The sequence below is a fragment of the Trachypithecus francoisi genome, unplaced genomic scaffold, assembly GCF_009764315.1.
Source record: "Trachypithecus francoisi isolate TF-2019V2 unplaced genomic scaffold, Tfra_2.0 Lachesis_group15, whole genome shotgun sequence".
Lineage (NCBI taxonomy): Eukaryota > Metazoa > Chordata > Mammalia > Primates > Cercopithecidae > Trachypithecus > Trachypithecus francoisi.
Window position 1 is genome coordinate 672,659 of NW_022681460.1, and position 21,524 is coordinate 694,182.

At 40.4% G+C, this 21,524-nt stretch overlaps 1 protein-coding gene across 4 annotated transcripts; it reads left to right on the forward strand.

Moving 5' to 3' along the window:
• Positions 1-448: 448 nt before the first annotated feature.
• On the forward strand, positions 449-19,942 carry TBP (TATA-box binding protein). 4 transcript variants are annotated; one of them, XM_033234167.1, is made up of 8 exons: positions 449-628; positions 3,328-3,530; positions 8,249-8,664; positions 11,662-11,749; positions 14,039-14,130; positions 16,696-16,863; positions 18,490-18,584; positions 19,259-19,942. In XM_033234167.1, the coding sequence occupies exons 2-8, from the start codon at positions 3,477-3,479 to the stop codon at positions 19,336-19,338; spliced, it is 993 nt and encodes a 330-aa protein (XP_033090058.1). In that variant the 5' UTR covers positions 449-628; positions 3,328-3,476; the 3' UTR covers positions 19,339-19,942. The 4 variants fall into 4 exon arrangements, with proteins under 4 accessions (XP_033090058.1, XP_033090059.1, XP_033090061.1 ...); XM_033234168.1 differs by having other exon boundaries at positions 3,331-3,530; positions 19,259-19,931; XM_033234170.1 differs by lacking the exon at positions 449-628 and adding an exon at positions 765-1,126 and having other exon boundaries at positions 19,259-19,931.
• The last annotated feature ends 1,582 nt before the right edge of the window (positions 19,943-21,524 follow it).

A 21,524-nucleotide genomic window follows, 5' to 3' on the forward strand; every position in this document is an offset into this window, starting at 1 on the left:
TATAAATACCTATGTAAACACAAGCCGTTTGTTTTGCTTAGTGTTCCTTGTCATTCTACACCCTTGAAGATCAGCTAGCGTTCTTGCACAGGTAAGGAGCACGCACTTACTTAGTGCCAAGTACTGTCAATCTCTGTCAACCTCCCGACAGCCCAACGGTAAGCACTATTATCATTATTCAATTTTACAGAAGAAACTGCGGGGGACAGGTCAGGTAACTTGCCAAAGGTAACGCCGCTAGTTGCTTTAAACCACCACCACCACCACAACAAAACACACACACACATACACCACTTAAAAATCGATCTTTCCTACGTCTAGCAAGGGCCAATTAGAGACGGCTGCGGCACAGCGGCCCCGCCCCGGAACTCCTCAAGAGCTTCGCCCCTCCTTACCTTAAGCTCCGCGCCTATGGAAACACAGGAAGTGACCTATGCCCACACGTCGCAGGGCCTCGGCCCTAGTGGGAGCAACTCGCTGAAGCCGAGGGCAGAGCTGGCGGAAGTGACATTATCAACGCGCGCCAGAAGTCCAGTGAGGTCAGGCAGGTTCGCTGTGGCGGGCGCCTGGGCCGCCGGCTGTGAAACTTCGTTTCCTCTGGCCCATGGTGATCTTTGCAGCGACCCAGGTAACACCTTGTACTCTTTTCTGAGGGTTCGGGTGGAGGCGACCACTGCATTGAGGCCTGGAGGCAATGGTGGGGAAGAGACGAGGAATTGGCGCGCGTGCAGGCCCCGCGGGGGACGTTCCTCCCTCTCGTGCTGCCGCCGTTCCGGCCTGTAACGGCCGCTCGGCCGCCGCTCCCGCCCGGTGCCCTGCTCTGCTGTGTTCCGCAAGCGGCTTCCTATCGTACGATTGTGGGGCGCAGGGTACTACCGACTGGGCGGCGGCGGTCGAAGACCCGAAGTTTACCCTGCCCTGTCCTGCCATCCGCTTCTTCTCCTTGTTAGAAGGCAGATTCACCCTAGTCTGTGCCCGCCTGTTTTGCTACCAACATTGAGACTTAAGTATTTTGTCAGAAGCCTGAGACAGCGGGCACGGTAGCGCTTAAGATATAATACACACCATTTATTTACGGGGCCTCCCATCTCTCGGTTCAGGCCATCAGGGTTTTCCAAATCTCTAGGTAGGCTTTTCTGTGGAAAGACTGGGCTTCATTTAGTTATACAGACACTAGAAGGCTATGCAGAATTAATTTGATTGCCTCCAAAAAATATCGGATTTGATGTTTCAATTTCCAAGATCTGAAGATCCCCAGCAAACAACTATTTTCTGAGATAAATTAGTGCAGTAATCACCGTACGGTTTCTTCTGTAGACTGACTTGCAAAAAGTGGCCTGACGCCACCGAAGGTCCTGGATAAATAAATCTCTAGTCATACTTACAGTGGGTTTAAATCCTGCCGTCATTATCTCTTGCCTCACCCTTAGATTCCTGAAGCGGAACTTGCAGCCTCCAGTTTTACTCCTCTCAAATTCATCTAGTCTTGCCAAATTAGATCTATTCATACTGCACTTCCAAAATTCCATGACTGTTATTATTGCCTATGCAGTAACATTTAACACTCCTGATAGTATGAGCCCACCAATATGTGCTGTCTCATCTGCAGTGACCTTCTATACAGTCATACTAAGCTTATCGCCTGCATTCTGCATGTTTTTTCAGTCTGTTATCTCTTTCTGCTTGATTTCTCTTTTGTCTGAAGCCCTGATGTGTAAATTCCTACTCACCTTGTGAGACCCAAGTTAGATGGTCCCTGCTTTGTGAAAACACTGCCCTCTCTTCATAGTAATTGGCTGTTAGTCTTTATTGTCTTCTCTTCCAGGGGTGTATATGGGCTCATTCATGATCACGTACTGTATTCCAGGCATCGTGCTAGATGCAGAGATCACAAAGACATGTAGGCTGGTTTCTGCTTTCAAGAACTTAGCTTAGGTCATACTTGCTATTATAATACTATGTTTTACAGTAATTATTTGCATACTCTTCATATTGAACACTTTGGTGCCAGGGACTACATCTTCCTATCTTTATATCCTCATCTGCAGCACTTTTGTTATTATAGGATAACTGTCCAAAAAAAGTATAATGTAAAAAATGTCTTTGATATATTTATTTCCAGAAGCACAGCTTGCTTTCTTTTTTGGTCTGTTTTTCAGTGATGAGTATATAGGATAGATAGTTTTTGGGGGCCCTTGCTCTTTCAAAGTGATCGTCAGAGTCTTTCATATATTCAGCAAATATCTGAGTGTCTACTTTGTACCAGCACATGCTTGAAGTGCATGTGCCTGAAGGGTCTTTGGACATATAATTTGTAACTTTGAGACCTCTAAGTTCTATGTGAGAGTATGTTATTATAAACTCATTTCAGATGTATAGTGAGTAAAGCGATGACGATTTAAGAATAGTCAGATAAAGCCGGGCGCGGTGGCTCAAGCCTGTAATCCCAGCACTTTGGGAGGCTGAGACGGGCGGATCACGAGGTCAAGAGATCAAGACCATCCTGGCTAACACGGTGAAACCCCGTCTCTACTAAAAAATATAAAAATCTAGCCGGGCGAGGTGACAGGCGCCTGTAGTCCCAGCTACTGGAGAGGCTGAGGCAGGAGAATGGCATAAACCCGGGAGGCGGAGCTTGCAGTGAGCTGAGATCCGGCCACTGCACTCCAGCCTGGGCGACAGAGCGAGACTCCGTCTCAAAAAAAAAAAAAAAAAAAAAGAATAGTCAGATAACAGGCACAGTTTGCATTAATGTGTTCTAAAGACGTAAGGTTATTATGTTTATAAAAATTCAGAGCTTTATCTTTGTGCAGCTTTTTTTTTTTTACAGTTTCATTACAGTAGGAGCTTGATAAATGATCACTCTGAAGTATATTGGATCGAATTTAATATTTACTTAATTTTTTGCCCAAGACATTGTAGAGGATGTAAAATTGGGATATTTAAATATCTGAACTTTGCCTAACAGTGCTTTGTATACAGTACTTAATAAATATTCTGCTCTGATATTACAGTTTGCTTAGGAATTAGTTTTCTGTAGGTGTTTTTCCTCAAAAGTTTTTAATGCTGGTTATGACAGCTTGATTTTGAGCATTATCTGAGTATTTAAACGTGTAACAAAATGATTTTTGTTTTGTTGGCGATTTTACATGCAATCGCCGGAAACCTGGAAGGAATAAGACTTTGGGATTATAAGGTAAAAACAAATGTATTCCAAAATAGTTTCATTGGTTTTCATGTTTGTGTTTTGTATAGTCATGGAAGTGGCTTATAGGACTGTATAGGTTACTTGGATCCTTAAATTAAACTTCAGACTTTTTTCCAAAGCAGCATCACTGTTTCTTGGTGTCAAGATAACCCAAGGAATTGAGGAAGTTGCTGAGAAGAGTGTGCTGGAGATGCTCTAGGAAAAAACTGAATGGTGAGACGAGTTCCAGCCCAAGGGTTTCTGGTTTGCCAAGAAGAAAGTGAACATCATGGATCAGAACAACAGCCTGCCGCCTTACGCTCAGGGCTTGGCCTCCCCTCAGGTAATACATTAGGAGGGAGAAAATAGGGAGGGCGGAAATCTGAACTGCAAGAGATGGTATCAAAAGGCAAGGAAGAGCATTTAATGATCTGTTTTTGAAAATGATTTAATATATTTTTTAAACTTGATTTTGTTGAGATGTTCTATTAGGTTTTGAATGGGCACAATAGTGTTTATTTGGGGAGTCTGTTTGGAAGTTACATATCTATAAACACCTAATCTTTTGATAAACACTTATGAGAATGTTCCAAATGATTATATAGGGTCTTTGATTTTGAAAATCACCCTCACCAAATTATTTTCTAGTTTTATTTTTCCCCTCTTACATTTCAAGCTCTCAACCACCCATCTACGTTAAAAATGTTTCAGGCTGGGTGCGGTGGCTCACGCCTATAATCCCAGCACTTTGGGAGGCCAAGGTGGGTGGATCACCTGAGGTCAGGAGTTCGAGACCAGCCTGGCCAACATGGCGAAACCATCTGTACTAAATATACAAAAATTAACCAGGCATGGTGGTGGGTGCCTGTAATCCCAACTACTTGGGAGACTGAGGCAGGGAGAATTGCTTGAACCCGGGAGGTGGAGGTTGCAGTGAGCAGAGATCATGCCAGTGCACTCCAGCCTGGGGGACAGAGCAAGACTAGACTCTGTCTCAAAAAAAAAAAAAAAAAAATGAATAACTTCTGTTGAAATATAATTTACATACAAAAAACACATTTTAAGTGTCTGTTTCGATAATTATATATACGTGTATAAGTTACAGAACATTTCAGTTATCTTAAAAAGTCCCTTCTTCCCCTTTATAGTCACTCTGTTGGCCCCAGGTGACTACTGAATCTGCTTTTCAGTGCTGAAGATTAGTTTTGTCTATTCTAGAATTTCATATAGATGGAATCATATAGTGTATGCTTTTTTGTGTATGTCTGACTTCTTAGCCCGGTATACTGTTTGTATATCAGTAGTTAATCCATTGTATAGCTAAGTATCACTCCATTGTTTGGATGTTCCACAGTTCATCCATTCTCTAGTTGCTCACATTCAGGGTCTTTCCAGTTTGGAGCTATTATGGATAAAAGCACTATAAACGTTTGTGTAAACTTTGAATGTACTGTTTTTACTTCTCATAGGTAAAGACTTAGGAGTAGGATTGCTAGGTCCTATATCAGTGTACGTATAACTTTATAAGAAACTGCCAAACTGTTTTCTGAAGTGGCTGTATTGTTTCGCAGCATAAGAGATTTAAGTTGCCCCACATCCTCACCAACACTTTGTGCTGTCAGTCTTTTTACTTTTACTCTAGTGACTGCTTCGTTGTATTTTACTGTGGTTTTGGTTTTTATTTGCCTGATTACTAATGTTTCTGAGCACCTTGGCAAGTGCTTGTCAGCCGCTCATACACAGGCCCACTTCACTTTACTACAGTTGACTTTACTGCATGTTTGACAAATTGAAGGTTGTGATAAACCTGTACCCAGTGAGTCTGTTGGCGTTATTTTTCCAACAGTGTGTACTTGGGGTTAGATTTTGGTGATTTTTGCAGGATTTCAAACTTTTTATTATCTGTTATTGTTACCAAACTTTTTCTCTTTTTTTTTGTTTTTGTTTTTGTTTTTTTGTTTTTTTGCAGTCACTCTGTTGCCCAGGCTGGATTGCAGTGGTGCAGCCTCGGCTCACTGCAACCTCCATCTCCCCTGTTCAAGCGATTCTCCTGCCTTAGCCTCCTGAGTAGCTGGGATTATAGGCATGTGCCACCAAACCCAGCTAAATTTTGTATTTTTAGTGGAGAAGGAGTTTCACCATGTTTGCTAGGCTGTTCTCAAACTACTGGCTACAGGTGATCCATCCGCCTTGGCCTCCCAAAGGGTTGGGATTACAGGCATGAGCTACTGAGCCCAGTCAAACCTTTTCATTATTATCTGTTACTGTGATCAGTGATCTTTGATGTTACTATTGTAATGATTATTGAATGCCATAAACTGCACCCATATAATATAGGAACTTAATTGATAAATGTCTACAATCTGACCAGCCATTCCCCCATCTCTCTCCCTCTCCTTGGTCTTCCCTATTTCTTGAGACACAACAATATGGAAATTAGGCTAATTAATAACCTTACAGTGATCTTTAATTAAGTGTTCAGATGAAGGGAAGAGCTGCACATCTCTCATTTTAAACCAAAAGCTAGAAATGATTATGCTTAGTGAAGAAAGCATGTTGAAAGCTGAGACAGGCTAAAAGCTAGGCCTCTTGCACCAAATAGTTAGCCAAGTTGTGAATGCAAGGGAAAAGTTCTTAGAGGAAATTAGAAGTGCTACTCCAGTAAACCCACAAATGATAAGAAAGCAAAACAGTCTTATTGCTTATATGGAGAAAATTTACCTGGTCTGGATAGAAGATCATGCTACCCACAACATCCCCTTAAGCCAAAGTGTAATCCAGAGCAAGGCCTTGACTCTCTTCAGTTCTGTAAAGGCTGAGAGAGGAGAGGAAGCTGTAGAAGAAAATTTTGAAACTAGCAGAGTTTATTCATGAGCTTTAAGGAGAGAAGCCTTCTCCACAACGTAAGAATATAACATGAAGCAGCAAGTTATCTGGAAGATCTAGCTGAGATTATTGATGAAGGCGACTATACTAAATAACAGATTTTTAATGTAGATGAAACAGCCTTCTACTGGAAGAAGATGCTATCTAGGACTTTTATAGCTAGAGAGGAGAAGTCAGTGCCTAGCTTCAAAGCTTCAGAGGATTGGCTGACTGTAGTTAGGGGCCAATATAGCTGGTGACTTTAAGTTAAAGCCAATGCTCATTTACTGTTCTAAAATCATAGGGCCCTTAAGAATTACGCTAAATCTACTCTGCCTGTTCTCAGCACACAGAACAACAAAACCTGATGAGACCACATCTGTTTACAGCATGGTTTACTGAATATTTTAAGCTCCTTGAGATCTACTGCTCAGAAAAAAAGATTGATTTCAAAATATTACTCACTGACAGTTGTCCACAAGCTCTGCTGGAGAAGAACAAGGAGATTAATATTGTTTTCATGCCTGCTTGAATAATATATCCATTCTTCAGCCCGTGGATCAAGGAGTAATTTCAACTTTCAATTCTTACTATTTAAGAAATAGAGCAGGGCATGGTTGCTCATGCTTGTAATCTCAGTACTTTGGGAGGCCAAGGTTGAAGGATCACTCAAAGGCAGGAATTCGAGACCAACCTGGATAACAAAACAAGTCTCTGTTGCTACAAAAAAAAAAAAAATTGAAAATCAGCTGGTCGTGGTGGCATGTGCCTGTAGTCCCAGCTACGTGGGAGGCTGAGGTGGGAGGATCACTTGAGTCCAGAAGTTAAAAGCTACAATGGAGACCCCGTCTCAAAGAAAGGAAGCAGGGAGGGACATATGCTGTAGCTGCCGTAGACAGTGATTCCTCTGATGGATCTGGGCAAGGTGAATTGAAAACCTTCTGGAAAAGATTCACCATTCTAGATGCCATTAGGAACGTTTGTGATTCATGGGAGGAGGTTAAAATATCAACATGAATAAGAGTTTGGAAGAAGTTGATTCCAACCCTCGTGGATGACTTTGAGAGGTTCTAGACTTCAGTGGTAGAAGTTACTGCAGGTGGCAGTGGAAATAGCAAGTGAACTAGAATTAGAAGTGAATCCTGAAGATGTGACTGAATTGCTGCAATTTTTTGATAAAACCTGAACAGATGAGGAGTTGCTTCTTGTGGATGAGCAAAGAAAGTGGTTTCTTGAGATGGAATTGACTCCTGGTGAAGAACTAATGACTGTAGAATATTCCATAAATGTAGTTGATAAAGCAGCAGCAGCGTTTGAGAGGATTGACTCAAATTTTGAACTACGTTCTAGTGTGGGTAAAATGCTGTCAAACAGCATCGTATGCTACAGAGACGTCTTCAGTGAAAGGAAGAGTCAGTCCTTGTAGCAAACTTCGTCAGTCTTATTTTAAGAAATTGTCACAGCTACCACCCTGATCAGCAGCTGTCAGCATCGAGGCAAGACCCTCTATCAGCAAAAAGATTATGACTTGAAGATTATGACTTGCTGCAGGCTCACAGGATTGTTAGCATTTTTAGCAATAAAGCATTTTTAAATTAAGGTATATACATATTATTAGACATAATGCTATTGCACACTTAATAGACTATAGTGTAAACATAACTTTTGTAGACACTGGGAAGCCAAAAAATTCCTGCTGCTTGCTTCATTGAGATGGCCTGGAACCTATAACCCATAGTATCTCCGAGGTGTGCCTGTATCTTCATTTGTAATATGCCCTTCACATATTTTACCCTTTTTCATTATTTTATTTGTGGATCTTCTTTTATGGAGTTGTCAGAGCTCTTTATTATTCTGTTTACCATTCCTTTCTCAGATGTATGTATTATAGGTATTTTTTTCCCAGTCTGTGGCCTGCCTTTTAATTTTCTTAGTGATGTCTTTCAAAGAACAGAGGTTTTTAATTTTTCCAAAGTTCAGTTTATCCATTTTTCTTCATGTTTATCCACTGTGTGGTATTAAAGAAGAAAGCGATGTGTATAAGAATAGCTGGTTCTTCCGTAATTAAAGTTTAATAACCCCATTTTTCTCAGAAGGCATCTGTCTTTGCACATCTCACCTGCTGTTCCACCAAGAAACTTCCACAGACACTCAGCAGCAGCCAGCCTAACCTGTTTTTCTCCTTGCTTTCCACAGGGTGCCATGACGCCCGGAATCCCTATCTTTAGTCCAATGATGCCTTATGGCACTGGACTGACCCCACAGCCTATTCAGAACACCAATAGTCTGTCTATTTTGGAAGAGCAACAAAGGCAGCAGCAGCAACAACAGCAGCAGCAGCAGCAACAGCAACAGCAGCAGCAGCAGCAGCAGCAGCAGCAGCAGCAGCAGCAGCAACAGGCAGTGGCCGCTGCAGCCGTTCAGCAGTCAACATCCCAGCAGACAACACAGGGAACCTCAGGCCAGGCACCACAGCTCTTCCACTCACAGACTCTCACAACTGCACCCTTGCCGGGCACCACTCCACTGTATCCCTCCCCCGTGACCCCCATGACCCCCATCACTCCTGCCACTCCGGCTTCGGAGAGTTCTGGGATTGTACCGCAGCTGCAGTGAGTACTTGATGTTTTATGTTTCCTCGCACTTAGGAGTCCCTTTGAGTTGTGTTCCTGCTCTGTTTTCTGGTGGATCCTTTTATTAAGGGAGGGAATGGCACTAATAGCAATTGTGTATCAAAATTTGCTTTATCTCACACTTGGGAAAGGGAAGCAAAGCCATCTTAGTCAGTGCCCTCAATAAAAGGTTCTTAACAGGCTTAGAAATGTGGTCATTTGTGTTTATATACCTGAGCCAATAAAATGTAATCTGACTTTCACTATCATTATTATTATATTATAGACATTTCCCTGTATCTGATATCACCAAATCACAATGTTGTGTAGTCTCTTTCCCTTATGCTATTTTAGGTCTTTAGTCACAGTATCAGTATAATTTCTGGCAGTTCTTGTTTTTTATTTTTACTGTGGGGACTGCATATGAATCTTTGAAGATCTGTGTCCTTCCCACAAAAGGAGGATGACTGTTCTTGTCCTAAATGGATTTTTCTGCCTAAGTGAAGGGGGTTCTATATGTAACAGGGTAGTAGGGATAGGAAATAATTTCATCTTCCTGAAAAAACAGCAAATATTTCCAAATAATACTAGTCAATAAGAAGCGTGCAGCTTTTCATTTTAGAAAGCTTATGACCAAATTAAAAGGTTACTTGCAGTCGCTGCATCTCCTCAGTTTTCTTGTACAGATACCTTCCTCCTTCATACTCCCTTTAGATCTAGTATTTCCTATTTGCATTTATTCAACTTGTTACATATATGGTTGTTGTTTATAAGCTATCTCTGATCATTTTTGGAACTTAGTGGTGTGTAATCGTGGATGCTGACTTTTACCCAAAGACCTAAATCTTGCCTCCACAATTTTGTTTGACCCCACACACAATTTTAAAAACAAAGTAATTTTAGTGATTTTAGAGACAGCCCTTTTTAGCTCACCCTTGTCTGTACCGCTCCCATGTGTCCAGCATGCTTGTCGGACTCCCAGGAAAATTTAAGTTTGCATTTCTGATTTAAATAAGAAAGTAAAACAGTACAGTAAGGTGTTTGTTTCTTGCCGTGCCTTTGTTGTTCTGATACTCCCCAGAGCATCAAGTCATCCACCTTCCTAAACTGCTGCTCTCTACTAAGAACCCTCCTGCGTCATAATTCAGTGCCCTCTCAGTCTTGTAGACTTAAGAGGGATTAAGGCAAATATTTAATTAATGAAAACATATAAGAATACATTTAACAATTATGTGACGAAAGTTGTGATAGATGTACTAAAATCTACTTGATGTAATTCATCAGTGGACAAATGCTAAAGGCAGGTGTGTATACAACGGTGATTGGAAGGAAAGAGATGATATGGAAATGAAAACATTGTGTGGATCAACCTAATTGGCTTTATGGTTGTGTATCATAGACTGCCATTCTCTTTTGAACAAAATTAGGAGCCATCAAGTTTTCAAAAGTATTGCATTCTGACAGTATGAGAAAAAGAACCAGAAGCAACAGTGAGCTATAACCTGTTGTATTTGAACCTATGTGTTTGAAATCTGGACTCCATATTCTTGGGATGGTGATTTCCAGGTCCATGCAAGACAGTTGTTGCGCAGTTAATTGCATTCAAAGGACATTGCCCATTTCAAGTATATGTACTTTATTTATTTATTTATTTAAGACGGAGTCTCGCTCTGTCGCCCAGGTTGGAGTGCAGTGGTGTGATCTCGGCTCACTGCAAGCTCCACTTCCTGTGTTCACACCATTCTCCTGCCTCAGCCTCCCAAGTAGCTGGGACTACAGGCGCCTGCTACCACGCCCGGCTAATTTTTTTGTATTTTTAGTAGAGATGGGGTTTCACCGTGTTAGCCAGGATGGTCTCGATCTCCTGACCTCGTGATCCGCCTGCCTTGGCCTCCCAAAGTGCTGGGATTACAGGCGTGAGCCACTGTGCCTGGCCAAGTAGATATACTTTCATAAGCAGAAAAATTTATAATTTCATTGTAAATTTCATTATACAATGAAAATGTAGGTTTGTTGTTTAAATTTTTATTAAAATTTCTAATAGAGTTGCTTTTTAGTATATCTTTATCCTTATATAAGTTATTCAGTAAGTGATTTAAGAACACTGAGAAATGTAAAGGGTCAGTGGACCCAGATGGCTCCCTTTATCCTTATTTACTGAGATAATTAGAAGAGAAAGCAGGGTTTTGCTTTTTTTTTTTTTTTTTTGGCTAAAGACACTTAGCTGTTGTTTTTCAAAAGATACTTACTTTGAGAGAACTCATTTTCATAATAAATAGTGACTTAGGTTTGCCAGGCGCGGTGGCTCACACCTGTAATCCCAGCACTTTGGGAGGCCGAGGTGGGCAGATCATGAGGTCAGGAGATCGAGACTAACCTGGCTAACACGGTGAAACCCCGTCTGTACTGAAGATACAAAAAATTAGCCAGGCATGGTGGCACATGCCTGTGGTCCCAGCTACTCGGGAGGCTGAGGCAGGAGAACGGTGTGAACCCGGGAGGTGGAGCGTTCAGTGAGCCGAGATTGCACCATTGCACTCCAGCCTGGGCGACAGAGCGAGACTCCGTATCAAAAAAAAAAAAAAAAAAGTGACTTAAGGAGTAGGGTGGTGGTGGTGACTTTTCAGAGCTCACAGGTGAGAAATGAGTTTGTCTGTGAGAAGGCTAAGGGCATGGCTCTGGAGACAGACTCAAATCCTGGCTCTTCCACTTGGGAGCCACGTGCATCCTGAGGAAGTTGCACCACCTTTAAGCCTCAGCTTATCTATCTGAATGTGGGATTGCTGGTAGCTTCTGCCACAGTGCAGTGTAAGTATTAAATGGAATAATCTATATAAAATGCCAATGTGCATGATACTTGTTAAACAATAAATGTGAGCAATTTTAAAAAATTAAAGCCTGGTTGAAATAATCAGATGTCTGCATAATTTCTAACACCTCATCCAGTGAAGGTTAAGTAATTTAAATAGTCATGTTTTCTTTTTAAATTTCTTACAGAAATATTGTATCCACAGTGAATCTTGGTTGTAAACTTGACCTAAAGACCATTGCACTTCGTGCCCGAAATGCCGAATATAATCCCAAGGTTAGATCTATTTTAATGTATTTCTTTTTTTTTTCTTTTTTGTCTTCTTTGTCATGTCTCTATATTTTAGTGTATTTCACGCTATGTAACAAATGTCTGTAGATCAGTCTAGGCAGGATGGCTAATGCCTGTAATCCCAGCACTTTGAGAGGCTGAGGAGGGAGAACTGCTTGAGCCTAGGACTTCAAGACCAGCCCAGGCAACATGGCAAGACCCTGTTTCTTTAAAAAAAAAAAGAAAAATCAGCCGGGCTTGGTGGCTTACACCTGTAATCCCAGCACTTTGGGAGGCCGAGGTGGGCGGATCACCTGAGGTCAGGAGTCCAAGACCATCCTGGCCAACATAGTGAAACCCTGTCTCTACTAAAAAGACAAAAATTTGCCGGGAGTGGTGGCTTGTGCCTGTAATCCCAACTACTTGGGAGGTTGAGGCAGGAGAATCACTTGAACCTGGGAGGCAGAGGTTGCGAGCGGAGATCGCGCCATTGCATTCCAGCCTGGAAAGAGAGCAAGACTCCATTTAAAAAAAAAAAAAAATCTGTATATCAAAGAGTTTGTGTTATGCTTATTCCTTGACACCAACAAAATGAAGATCTAAAGTAAAATGTGCATTGTTTTGTATCTTTTATTGAGTGTCTGTGATATAAGAATCCCTGGGAATATAGCAGTCTATAAAACAGGCTAAGTTACATATATATTGTATTGGGATCATGTGAAGAATTTTGTGTATGTATAGGGATGATGTTTGCCAGCTATAGTAGGCAAAGTAATTTGGATAAACATTAGCTGGGTTGAGAGAAGTGTTAGTAATGGATTTAGGGTGCATTTTAAAACCCCTGAAACATAACGCCTAAGATCTGAAAGATAGCTAAGCTAGGGGTCTGAAAATCTCCTTTTAACCACTCAGAATGAGTCTGTATGACATGTAGCATTTTAAGAATTAACCTTTCATCTATTATATTTAGTTGAATACATAATTTTATTACTTTATGATCTTAAGTGAAGTGATACTTAACCAACAGAAATAGTAGAGGAAATTCTGGAAATGCAAAATAGCTAGGCTTTTCCTGGGACTTAGATAAACTACTATATACTGCTAGCTTTTTTAGATGTTGATAAAATCACAGGGAAGACATAGAGCAGTTTTTAAACTAAAATTGTTAAAAGCCAGGCACGGTGACTCAGACCTGTAATCCCAGCACTTTGGGAGGCCAAGGTGGGAGGATTGCTTGAGGCCAAGAGTTCAGGACAAGCCTGGGCAACATAGCAAGACCTCATTTCATCAGAAAATTTAAAGAATTATCTGGGGTTGGTGGCACACACCTATAATCCCAGCTACTTGGGAGGGCAAGACAGGAGGATCTCTTGAACTCAGGAATTCGAGGCTGCAGTGAGCCATGATTGCACCACTGCACTCCAGTCTGGGCAACAAAGTGAGACTCTTGTCTCTAAAAAAAAAAAATTAATAAAATTAAAAAAAATTGTTAAAGCAATCTAGTTTGTCAGTCATCTCAATTAGAAATGTATAGGTTTTTGTTGTATAATTAAATATAATGTATTAAAATATTTAAGTTGTTTCAAAGTAATTACTTGTTTTGATCATGTACCTAATAACTGAGGCCATTAATTCAACCCACAGTTGAAATATTTTCCCCATGAGTTACCATCTTAGCAAGAAAATTTTCTGAAAGAATTAATGTGTTTCAAGCATAAAAAGCAGAAAATAAAAGTTAAAACTGTTTTTTTCCTAATTTGCATTTATATGTGTTTAATACATTAATATTGTTTCTAAAGGCCAATTGGAAGCAGGATTTTACTTCATTACATATTGATATGCTTGTAATCTGATTTATTAATTCCATTAAGGTAGAAAACGTTTATTGGTTTATTTGCCTCAAAATTCATATTAATAAAACAAAATTTATCATTAGAGAAGCTATAGTCATGATAAGCAGCAAATATAAAGTAGAAACAGAAGCACTGGTATTTATTGAGAACATAACCAAATTTTGCAAACATTTCTCTTGGTGGAATGCTCATGTGAAAGAACATACAGATCTTGGTATAACTTTGTCACAATTGATTATTTTCTGCTCCTTATGCAAAGGAATATTTGTTACATGTGGTGTATGCAAATCCTGTACAGATATGCAGAAATACAGGACAAATATTTTGATAACTAGATGTACTATGTCCTTCCTACCACTTGTGATTTTTTTGTCAATGTGTAGTTCTCCTAACAAAATTGAGCAGTTTGGCACGACCTCACTAATGATTCTCTCTGTTTTAGCGGTTTGCTGCAGTCATCATGAGGATAAGAGAGCCACGAACCACGGCACTGATTTTCAGTTCTGGGAAAATGGTGTGCACAGGAGCCAAGAGGTAGCCGTAAGAAATTCATTCTTCTGGTTTATGGGTTGTGAACGAGTTTTTAGGTTATTAGGTTAGCACTTTAACATGTTATTACTGCTTTCTTATTAAAATGGTTGATTGTATTAATTGTAGATACCAGTGATTTCGTTTTCTTGAAAATTAGATATGGACAGATATGGTATCTCACACCTATAATCCCAGGAGGCCAAGGCGGGCAAATCACTTGAGGCCAGGAGTTCAAGACCAGCCTGACCAACATGGTGAAACTCCATCTCTACTAAAAATACAAAAATTAGCCCGGTGTGATAGTGGATGTCTGTAGTCCCAGCTACTTGGGATGCTGAAACACGAGAATCTCTTAAATCTGGGAGGCGGAGGTTGCAGTGAGCTCAGATCATGCCACTGCACTCCAGCCTGGGAGACAGAACAAGACTCTGTCTCCAGAAAAAAAAATAAAATAAAATTAAGTAAGATGTAATACAACATCAGAACTATTAATAAAATTCCCTTTATGTGAAAAATGTTGTAAATAACACAGATACATCTTGAAATGGAAGACAAAATTGGTCAAGCATTAGAACACTTCTAAGCTAATGGTGTAAGGGCTTTGCAGACCTTACTGGGCCTGGCAGCATGACAGCACCACACGTGTTGACTGCAGAAACCTGCTGTCTCACTGGAACTAGCGTTCATTATGAGCGTTTGAGTTGTACAGATCCTAAGGAATGCACCCCTGTTATAAAATGTCATTGCCTGTATTCTGCATCTGAAGTGATCCTGTCTGAAGGTTAGTGCTCTGGGGCCCTGACTGTTCTAAACAGAGCTCATATACCTGATAGAAGTCAAAAACTAGGGGAAAAAGTAGTGACATTACATTCATAATGAACTGAACAAATAAACTTTTTAAATGAAAGCGTATCCAATGTACTTGGAGGTGTCAACACATAGAAGGGGGCTGTGGATGTTTTTGCTTATTCTGAAGTTTGAAATTGTCTTTCAGCGAGGGGAATGTCATTGCTGTGGACATTCTGGCTCCTGGTCTCCAAGTTTTTTCAGAATGCAGGACAAGGATCTGTTCTTGCCTTTCACTTCCCCTTGGCCACAACATGCAGTAGTAACCTCTTTAATTAAGAGCCTTTTTGTTTGCTTGTTTTCCCCTGCATGGAATATCAGAAACTTTTGGTTTATCAAGACAAGGTTTTCATGCAGCATTTAGTCTTTTTGTCCCAGAGCATCTGAAAACTGAATATTGTATATCTAATTGGATGACTGTTTCATCAAGACAAGAAACCACCAATAAATTTACCTGAAAATTAAAAGCATAGCATATATATATATATGCTTGATTTTTGTTCTTCCTGATCCCCTGCACCTGATAGTCTTTTTATGGTAATATTTTCACATTCTTTTTGTTGTTGTTGTTGTTGTTTTTGAGACAGTCTTGCTCTGCGCCCAGGCTGGAGTGCAGTGGCGCAATCTGGGCTCACTGCAAGCTCTGCCTCCCAGGTTCACGCCATTCTCTTGCCTCAGCCTCCCAAGTAGCTGGGACTACAGGTGCCTGCCACCATGCCCGGCTAGTTTTTGTATGTTTAGTAGAGACGGGGTTTCACTCTGCTAGCCAGGATGGTCTCGATCTCCTGACCTCATGATCCACCCACCTTGGCCTCCCAAAGTGTTGGGATTACAGGTATGAGCCACTGCGCCCGGCCGGCCTTCCTTCTTTTCTTTTCTCTCTTATTTTCTTTCTTTTTTTTTTTTTTTTTTTTTTTTCTGTTCTCTTCTCTCCTCTCCTCTCCTCTTTCTTTTTTTTTTTTTTTTTTTTGGTTGGCAGAGTCCCCCAGGCTGGAGGGCAGTGGCACAATCTTGGCTCACTGCAACCTCCACCTCTTAGGTTCAAGTGATTCTCCTGCCTCAGCCTCCCAAGTAGCTGGGATTACAGGTGCCTTCCACCACACCTGGCTAATTTTTGTATTTTTAGTAGAGATAGAGTTTCACCATGTTGACCAAGCTGGTCTCGAACCCTTGACCTCAGGTGATCTACCTGCCTTGGCCTCCCAAAGTGCTTGGGATTACAGGCGTGAGCCAGCATGCCTGGCCCACATTCTGCTTTTCTTATGTAAACTCTGAACTGCCTCAACAAATGACATCATAGGAATGTCTATTCATGATGAGTCTTGGTATAAAAGAGAATATAATTAGTGAATACATTGTTCAATAATAAATCTCATCAACATTTTCTGATCAATATGAAGTTTGTTAGTTTTCCTCTCAGTAGAAATGCATGGGCTAAAATATAGAAATAGTGATGATTGATGATGGTGATAATTCACATCCATAAAATCTAGGGTTACAATAATTTGGCAGATTGAAAGGTCATTTTGGCAGACCTATAGTTTTCTGTCAAGGATCCAGGAATACTTTATAAGGAAATTGTGAATGTCTGTCCTATTGCAAAGGGGCTGACCAGTTTACACTTTATTAGTTTCCTGTTTAGGACTTTTTATAAATTACTAGTCTAAATAAGTATTTTAGCTGAGTGTGAGTATGAATAACTCACTTTTTTCCTTTCCCTAGTGAAGAACAGTCCAGACTGGCAGCAAGAAAATATGCTAGAGTTGTACAGAAGTTGGGTTTTCCAGCTAAGTTCTTGGACTTCAAGATTCAGAACATGGTGGGGAGCTGTGATGTGAAGTTTCCTATAAGGTTAGAAGGTCTTGTGCTCACCCACCAACAGTTTAGTAGGTAAGTCTGAAATGTATTATGATTGCTTTTGGCAACAATGCATTTATAATCTAAACATTGTTCAGAATAAAACACATGCAAAATAGTCAGTATGTGAGAACAGTTGACATGGTTGTAATTGTATGTATTCTTGCATTGTCTTCTTGATGTTCTCAGTGACATTTATCACTCTCACCAGCCTCTGCTTCCCTTATCACTTAGCAGGACCCATAACTCCCCTTTACTGCACTGAATTTGACTCTGCTTCTGTATGTTTTATCATTTGATTGCTGAATACACTTGGAATGCATGAATTTAACCTAACCTCTTGTATCAATTTTTTTTTTCCCCAGTTTGGATCTTCTCTTTTAGTCAACATTGTGTCAGATCTACCAGCAAAGTGTGAAGTTGAGCCATAGGAACCACTTTCTCATTATCTTCCCTGCTACTTGCAGGTGAAGACTCACAGCCAGGCAGCCCTGCCCACCTCACAGCCTCCTCTCATGGTCTCCTGGTGTCTGTCCACAGGCACACTAGTTCTCTGTGCCCCTTGGGCTCACTTGGTTCCTCCTGCCATGGGCCAGTGCACTTGCAGCTTTTATGCCTAGTACACTCATTTCCCTTTACACCTAGGAAGCTCCCACTTGAGTTCTATATTTCTACCCATTCCACTCTTCCTCAGAGAAGCCTGTCCTGAATTTTGTCTTAGATCAGACACACAGAAACAGAGGCATCCTGTTTTCAGTCTCTCTGAACTAAGAAAAATGAGATTACTAGGCTTAGAAGAATATGTACCAGGCCTGGCCTGGTGGCTCAAGCCTGTAATCCCAGCACTTTGGGAGGCCGAGGCAGGTGGATCACTTGAGTTCATGAGTTCAAGACCAGCCTGGCCAACATGGTGAAACCCCGTCTCTACTAAAAATACAAAAATTAACTGGACGTGGTGGTACATGCCTGTAATCCCAGCTACATGAAAGGCTGAGGCAGGACAGTCACTCGAACCCAGGAGGCAGAGGTTACAGTGAGCCAAGATCATGCTACTGTACTCCAGCCTGGGCAACAGAGCAAGACTCCTTCCCCCCCCCAAAAAATAATAATAATTACACACACACACACACACCCGCCAGTAGTCCATTCAGTCAGACAGCTCAATCAGGTATAGGTTAATTCTCAGGCTAGTGTATCAGAGTGATTGAATTTCCTGACCACAATTGACAGCTAGAGAATATTTCATTTTAAGGAGGTGTGAGATTTGATTAAAAGTTACAGTATCGGATCTTAGAAGTAAATGGTTATCAGGTGTGTAATAGTAATTATTAGGACTATAAAAGTAGGTGATTATTATCAGAGACTGCAGATATAACTACAGGGCTCTTTTTCTTAAATCAGAAAATCCAGATTCAGTAGAAATAGGGTAAAGTGATAGGAGGACAAATAGCCTCCCGTCCAATGGTTATCAGCTGATGACTGAAAGTTGGCCTCACTTGCTTTAATTATTCTATCCTTTCATGCTGCTTGAAGAACTGTGCTTTACCTCTTGACTAGTTTGCTTGTTTATTCAGTATTTTTCCTTGTACAGGTTCTCATTTTATTGAAAAGCACGCAAAGCTCTTAATCTCTAAACTGTTTTTGCAATTTTCCTTCCAGTTATGAGCCAGAGTTATTCCCTGGTTTAATCTACAGAATGATCAAACCCAGAATTGTTCTCCTTATTTTTGTTTCTGGAAAAGTCGTATTAACAGGTAAGTTGTAACAGGAAGTAGTGTCTGAATGTTTGTGTTTTGAGTATGGCATTTCCTCAGTGCTGAAAAGAAATTTCAGTGTTGGGACAGCGGGCTAGCTTCTTGCACAAAGGCCTCCCACCCAAAGTCTTATGAGAAACGTGCCCACTAAAGGCACAGTGAGAGCAGGGAAGTCTGACCACAGCCCTGCAAGCAGGTTTCCATTTACAGTAAGGAGTGAGCACTGCATTGAATAGAAGACGGTGTTTTCACTTGGAATTCGTTATCTGAAGCTTTACGTTTCTTCAGCAATATGATTATGAGACAAGAAAGGAAGATTCAGAAAAGAGCTTAGTTGAAGGCAGCAATTGGGAGAAGATTCGGTGGTTATTGCCGTCCTGCTTAGCTTAGGGCCTGGTTCAGGACCAGGAGAGAAGTGTGAACACATGCCTCTTGAGCTACAGAATGGACGCGAGATGCTGGAGTCACTAAGATGATTTTTTAAAAGTATTGTTTTATAAACAAAAATAAGTTTGTGACAAGGGGTTCCACCATTAATGTTTTCATGCCTGTGCCTTAATCTGGGTATGGTGAGAATGGTGCTTGCAGCTTTAAGGTAATAATCATTTTACCTTCTTAATATGTTAAGAAGTACCATTTCGGTCTCTTATGTCTACTCCAACTTGTCTTCTTAGGTGCTAAAGTCAGAGCAGAAATTTATGAAGCATTTGAAAACATCTACCCTATTCTAAAGGGATTCAGGAAGACGACGTAATGGCTGTCATGTACCCTTGCCTCCCCCACCGTTTTTTTTTTTCTAAACAAATCAGTTTGTTTTGGTACCTTTAACTGGTGGTGGTGTGAGAAGATGGATGTTGAGTTGCAGGTTGCGGCACCAGGTGATGCCCTTCTGTTAAGTGCCCACCACGGGATGCCGGGAAGGGGCATTATTTGTGCACTGAGAACACCGCGCAGTGTGACTGTGAGTTGCTCATACTGTGCTGCTACCTGGGCAGCGCTGCCCATTTATTTATATGTAGATTTTAAACACTGCTGTTGACAAGTTGGTTTGAGGGAGAAAACTCTTAAGAGTGAAAGCCACCTCTTCTACAATTGATTGGACTTTTTAATTTTAATGTTTTTCCCCGTGAACCACAGTTTTTATATTTGTACCAGAAAAGTAAAAATCTTTTTTAAAAGTGTTGTTTTTCTAATTCATAACTCCTAGGGGTTATTTCTGTGCCAGACACATTCCGCCTCTCCAGTATTGCAGGACAGAATACATGTGTTAATGAAAATGAATGGCTGTACATATTTTTTCTTTCTTCAGAGTACTCTGTACAATAAATGCAGTTTATAAAAGTGTTAGATTGTTGTTATGATACCTTGTAAGAGTCATGTGATCATACTGTTTTCTAAAAAGTTGTATTTTAGATATAATGCCTGAAACCATTTTGGTGTCTGCTTGTTTCAGTCAATATTTCATTACATGCTTCAATGAAAGCAGATTAATGATCAGAACTCACAGTTGCTCAGGAAACGTGTATTTATTACCTTCCATACATTAAGCAACTCCTGTTTTCTAGGTACTTTCCATACAGTGCCTGGAATCCTCACAGAGCTGCAGTCAGGTTTTGTTCCTCTGTTGGAGGTGAGGAGATAATGGCCCCCGCTGAGGGACTTGGCTGAGGTTACACAGCTAGTAAGTGGTAAAAATTAGTGAGTCCTTCAGGTGTAGAAGCTGATGCCCTCTCCACAGGCTGCCAACTCTCTGCAGTAGCTTTTTTTTGCTTGTTTTGCAGTTTTTTTCTCATGGAATATCAGGTGGACATTTGTGGGTTCTTAGGTTTCATTGTTAGGGTGGTTTTTTTTTTTTGAATTGTAAAACTACATCTTCAGGTGACTCAGAGGAATAAAATCAGAAAGGGGAGGTCATTCCTTCCTTTCTCTTCTGCCTCTTTCCCCAAGATAATGACCAGATTAGTGGTCTCTTCTAAGTGGTATCTTCTAAGCCCGTTCTGTCTATCCTCTGGGCATGGCATTTGATCCCATTTTTGGAAAAAAATGATAGAATACATTCAATTGTATAGCTTTCCCTTTTTCAGTAAATATATCATAAACCTATTTCAATGATTGGGAATCTAGGATACTCTTGTTAGGTACCTTCACTTACTGAGCTATTCCTGTAATTACAGTCATTTACATGCTCTCCAGTTTTTCAATATCATAAACAGCGCTGGAGGAACATCCTTGTATGTGTATTTTTTGGATGAGTGCAGGTATTCATGTAGTAAACTTCCCTGGAAGAGGAACTAAAGACTATACATTCTAAGTTTTAATCAGTTGATACCAGATTGCAGTCCAAAGAGAACAGCGTATGAAATGCCATTTTCTTGCGTTTCCCAGTCATTAGTGATGCCAATAATGTATGGATTACTTGGAAAGACATCATTCCAATATTATCTCCTATCTAAGAAAGAAGTATCCCTTCATGTATGTAGGTCTTATGTTCTTCAGTAAAGTTTTATAATTTTTTTCACACAGGGCTTTTATATTTCATAAGTATTACTTCCTTAAGATATTACCATTTCTGTTGTTTTATTACTGGAAGTTTTTCCTAACACTTTAAAATTTATTGTTGATAAATTTTTGTCAAAATGTATTGTTGATAATATTTTTCTTTTTCCAAGTTTACTGAACTCCTATTACTACTGATTTAGTTGATTGCACTGAAAGTTCTAGGCATGTAATCATTTGTAAATAGTAATTTTATGTTTCCCTTTCCAATATTTTTCCTATCAGTGCCTAGGACTTTGATGTATATAACTTAAAAAAAAATCATCTCTTATAGTTGTAGCTACATATACAGGAAACCTAACAAATGTATAGCATAATGTATTATTCAAAGGCAAATACCCTTGCAGCCACCAACCAGGTCAAGAAACATGATTTTGCTGCCTG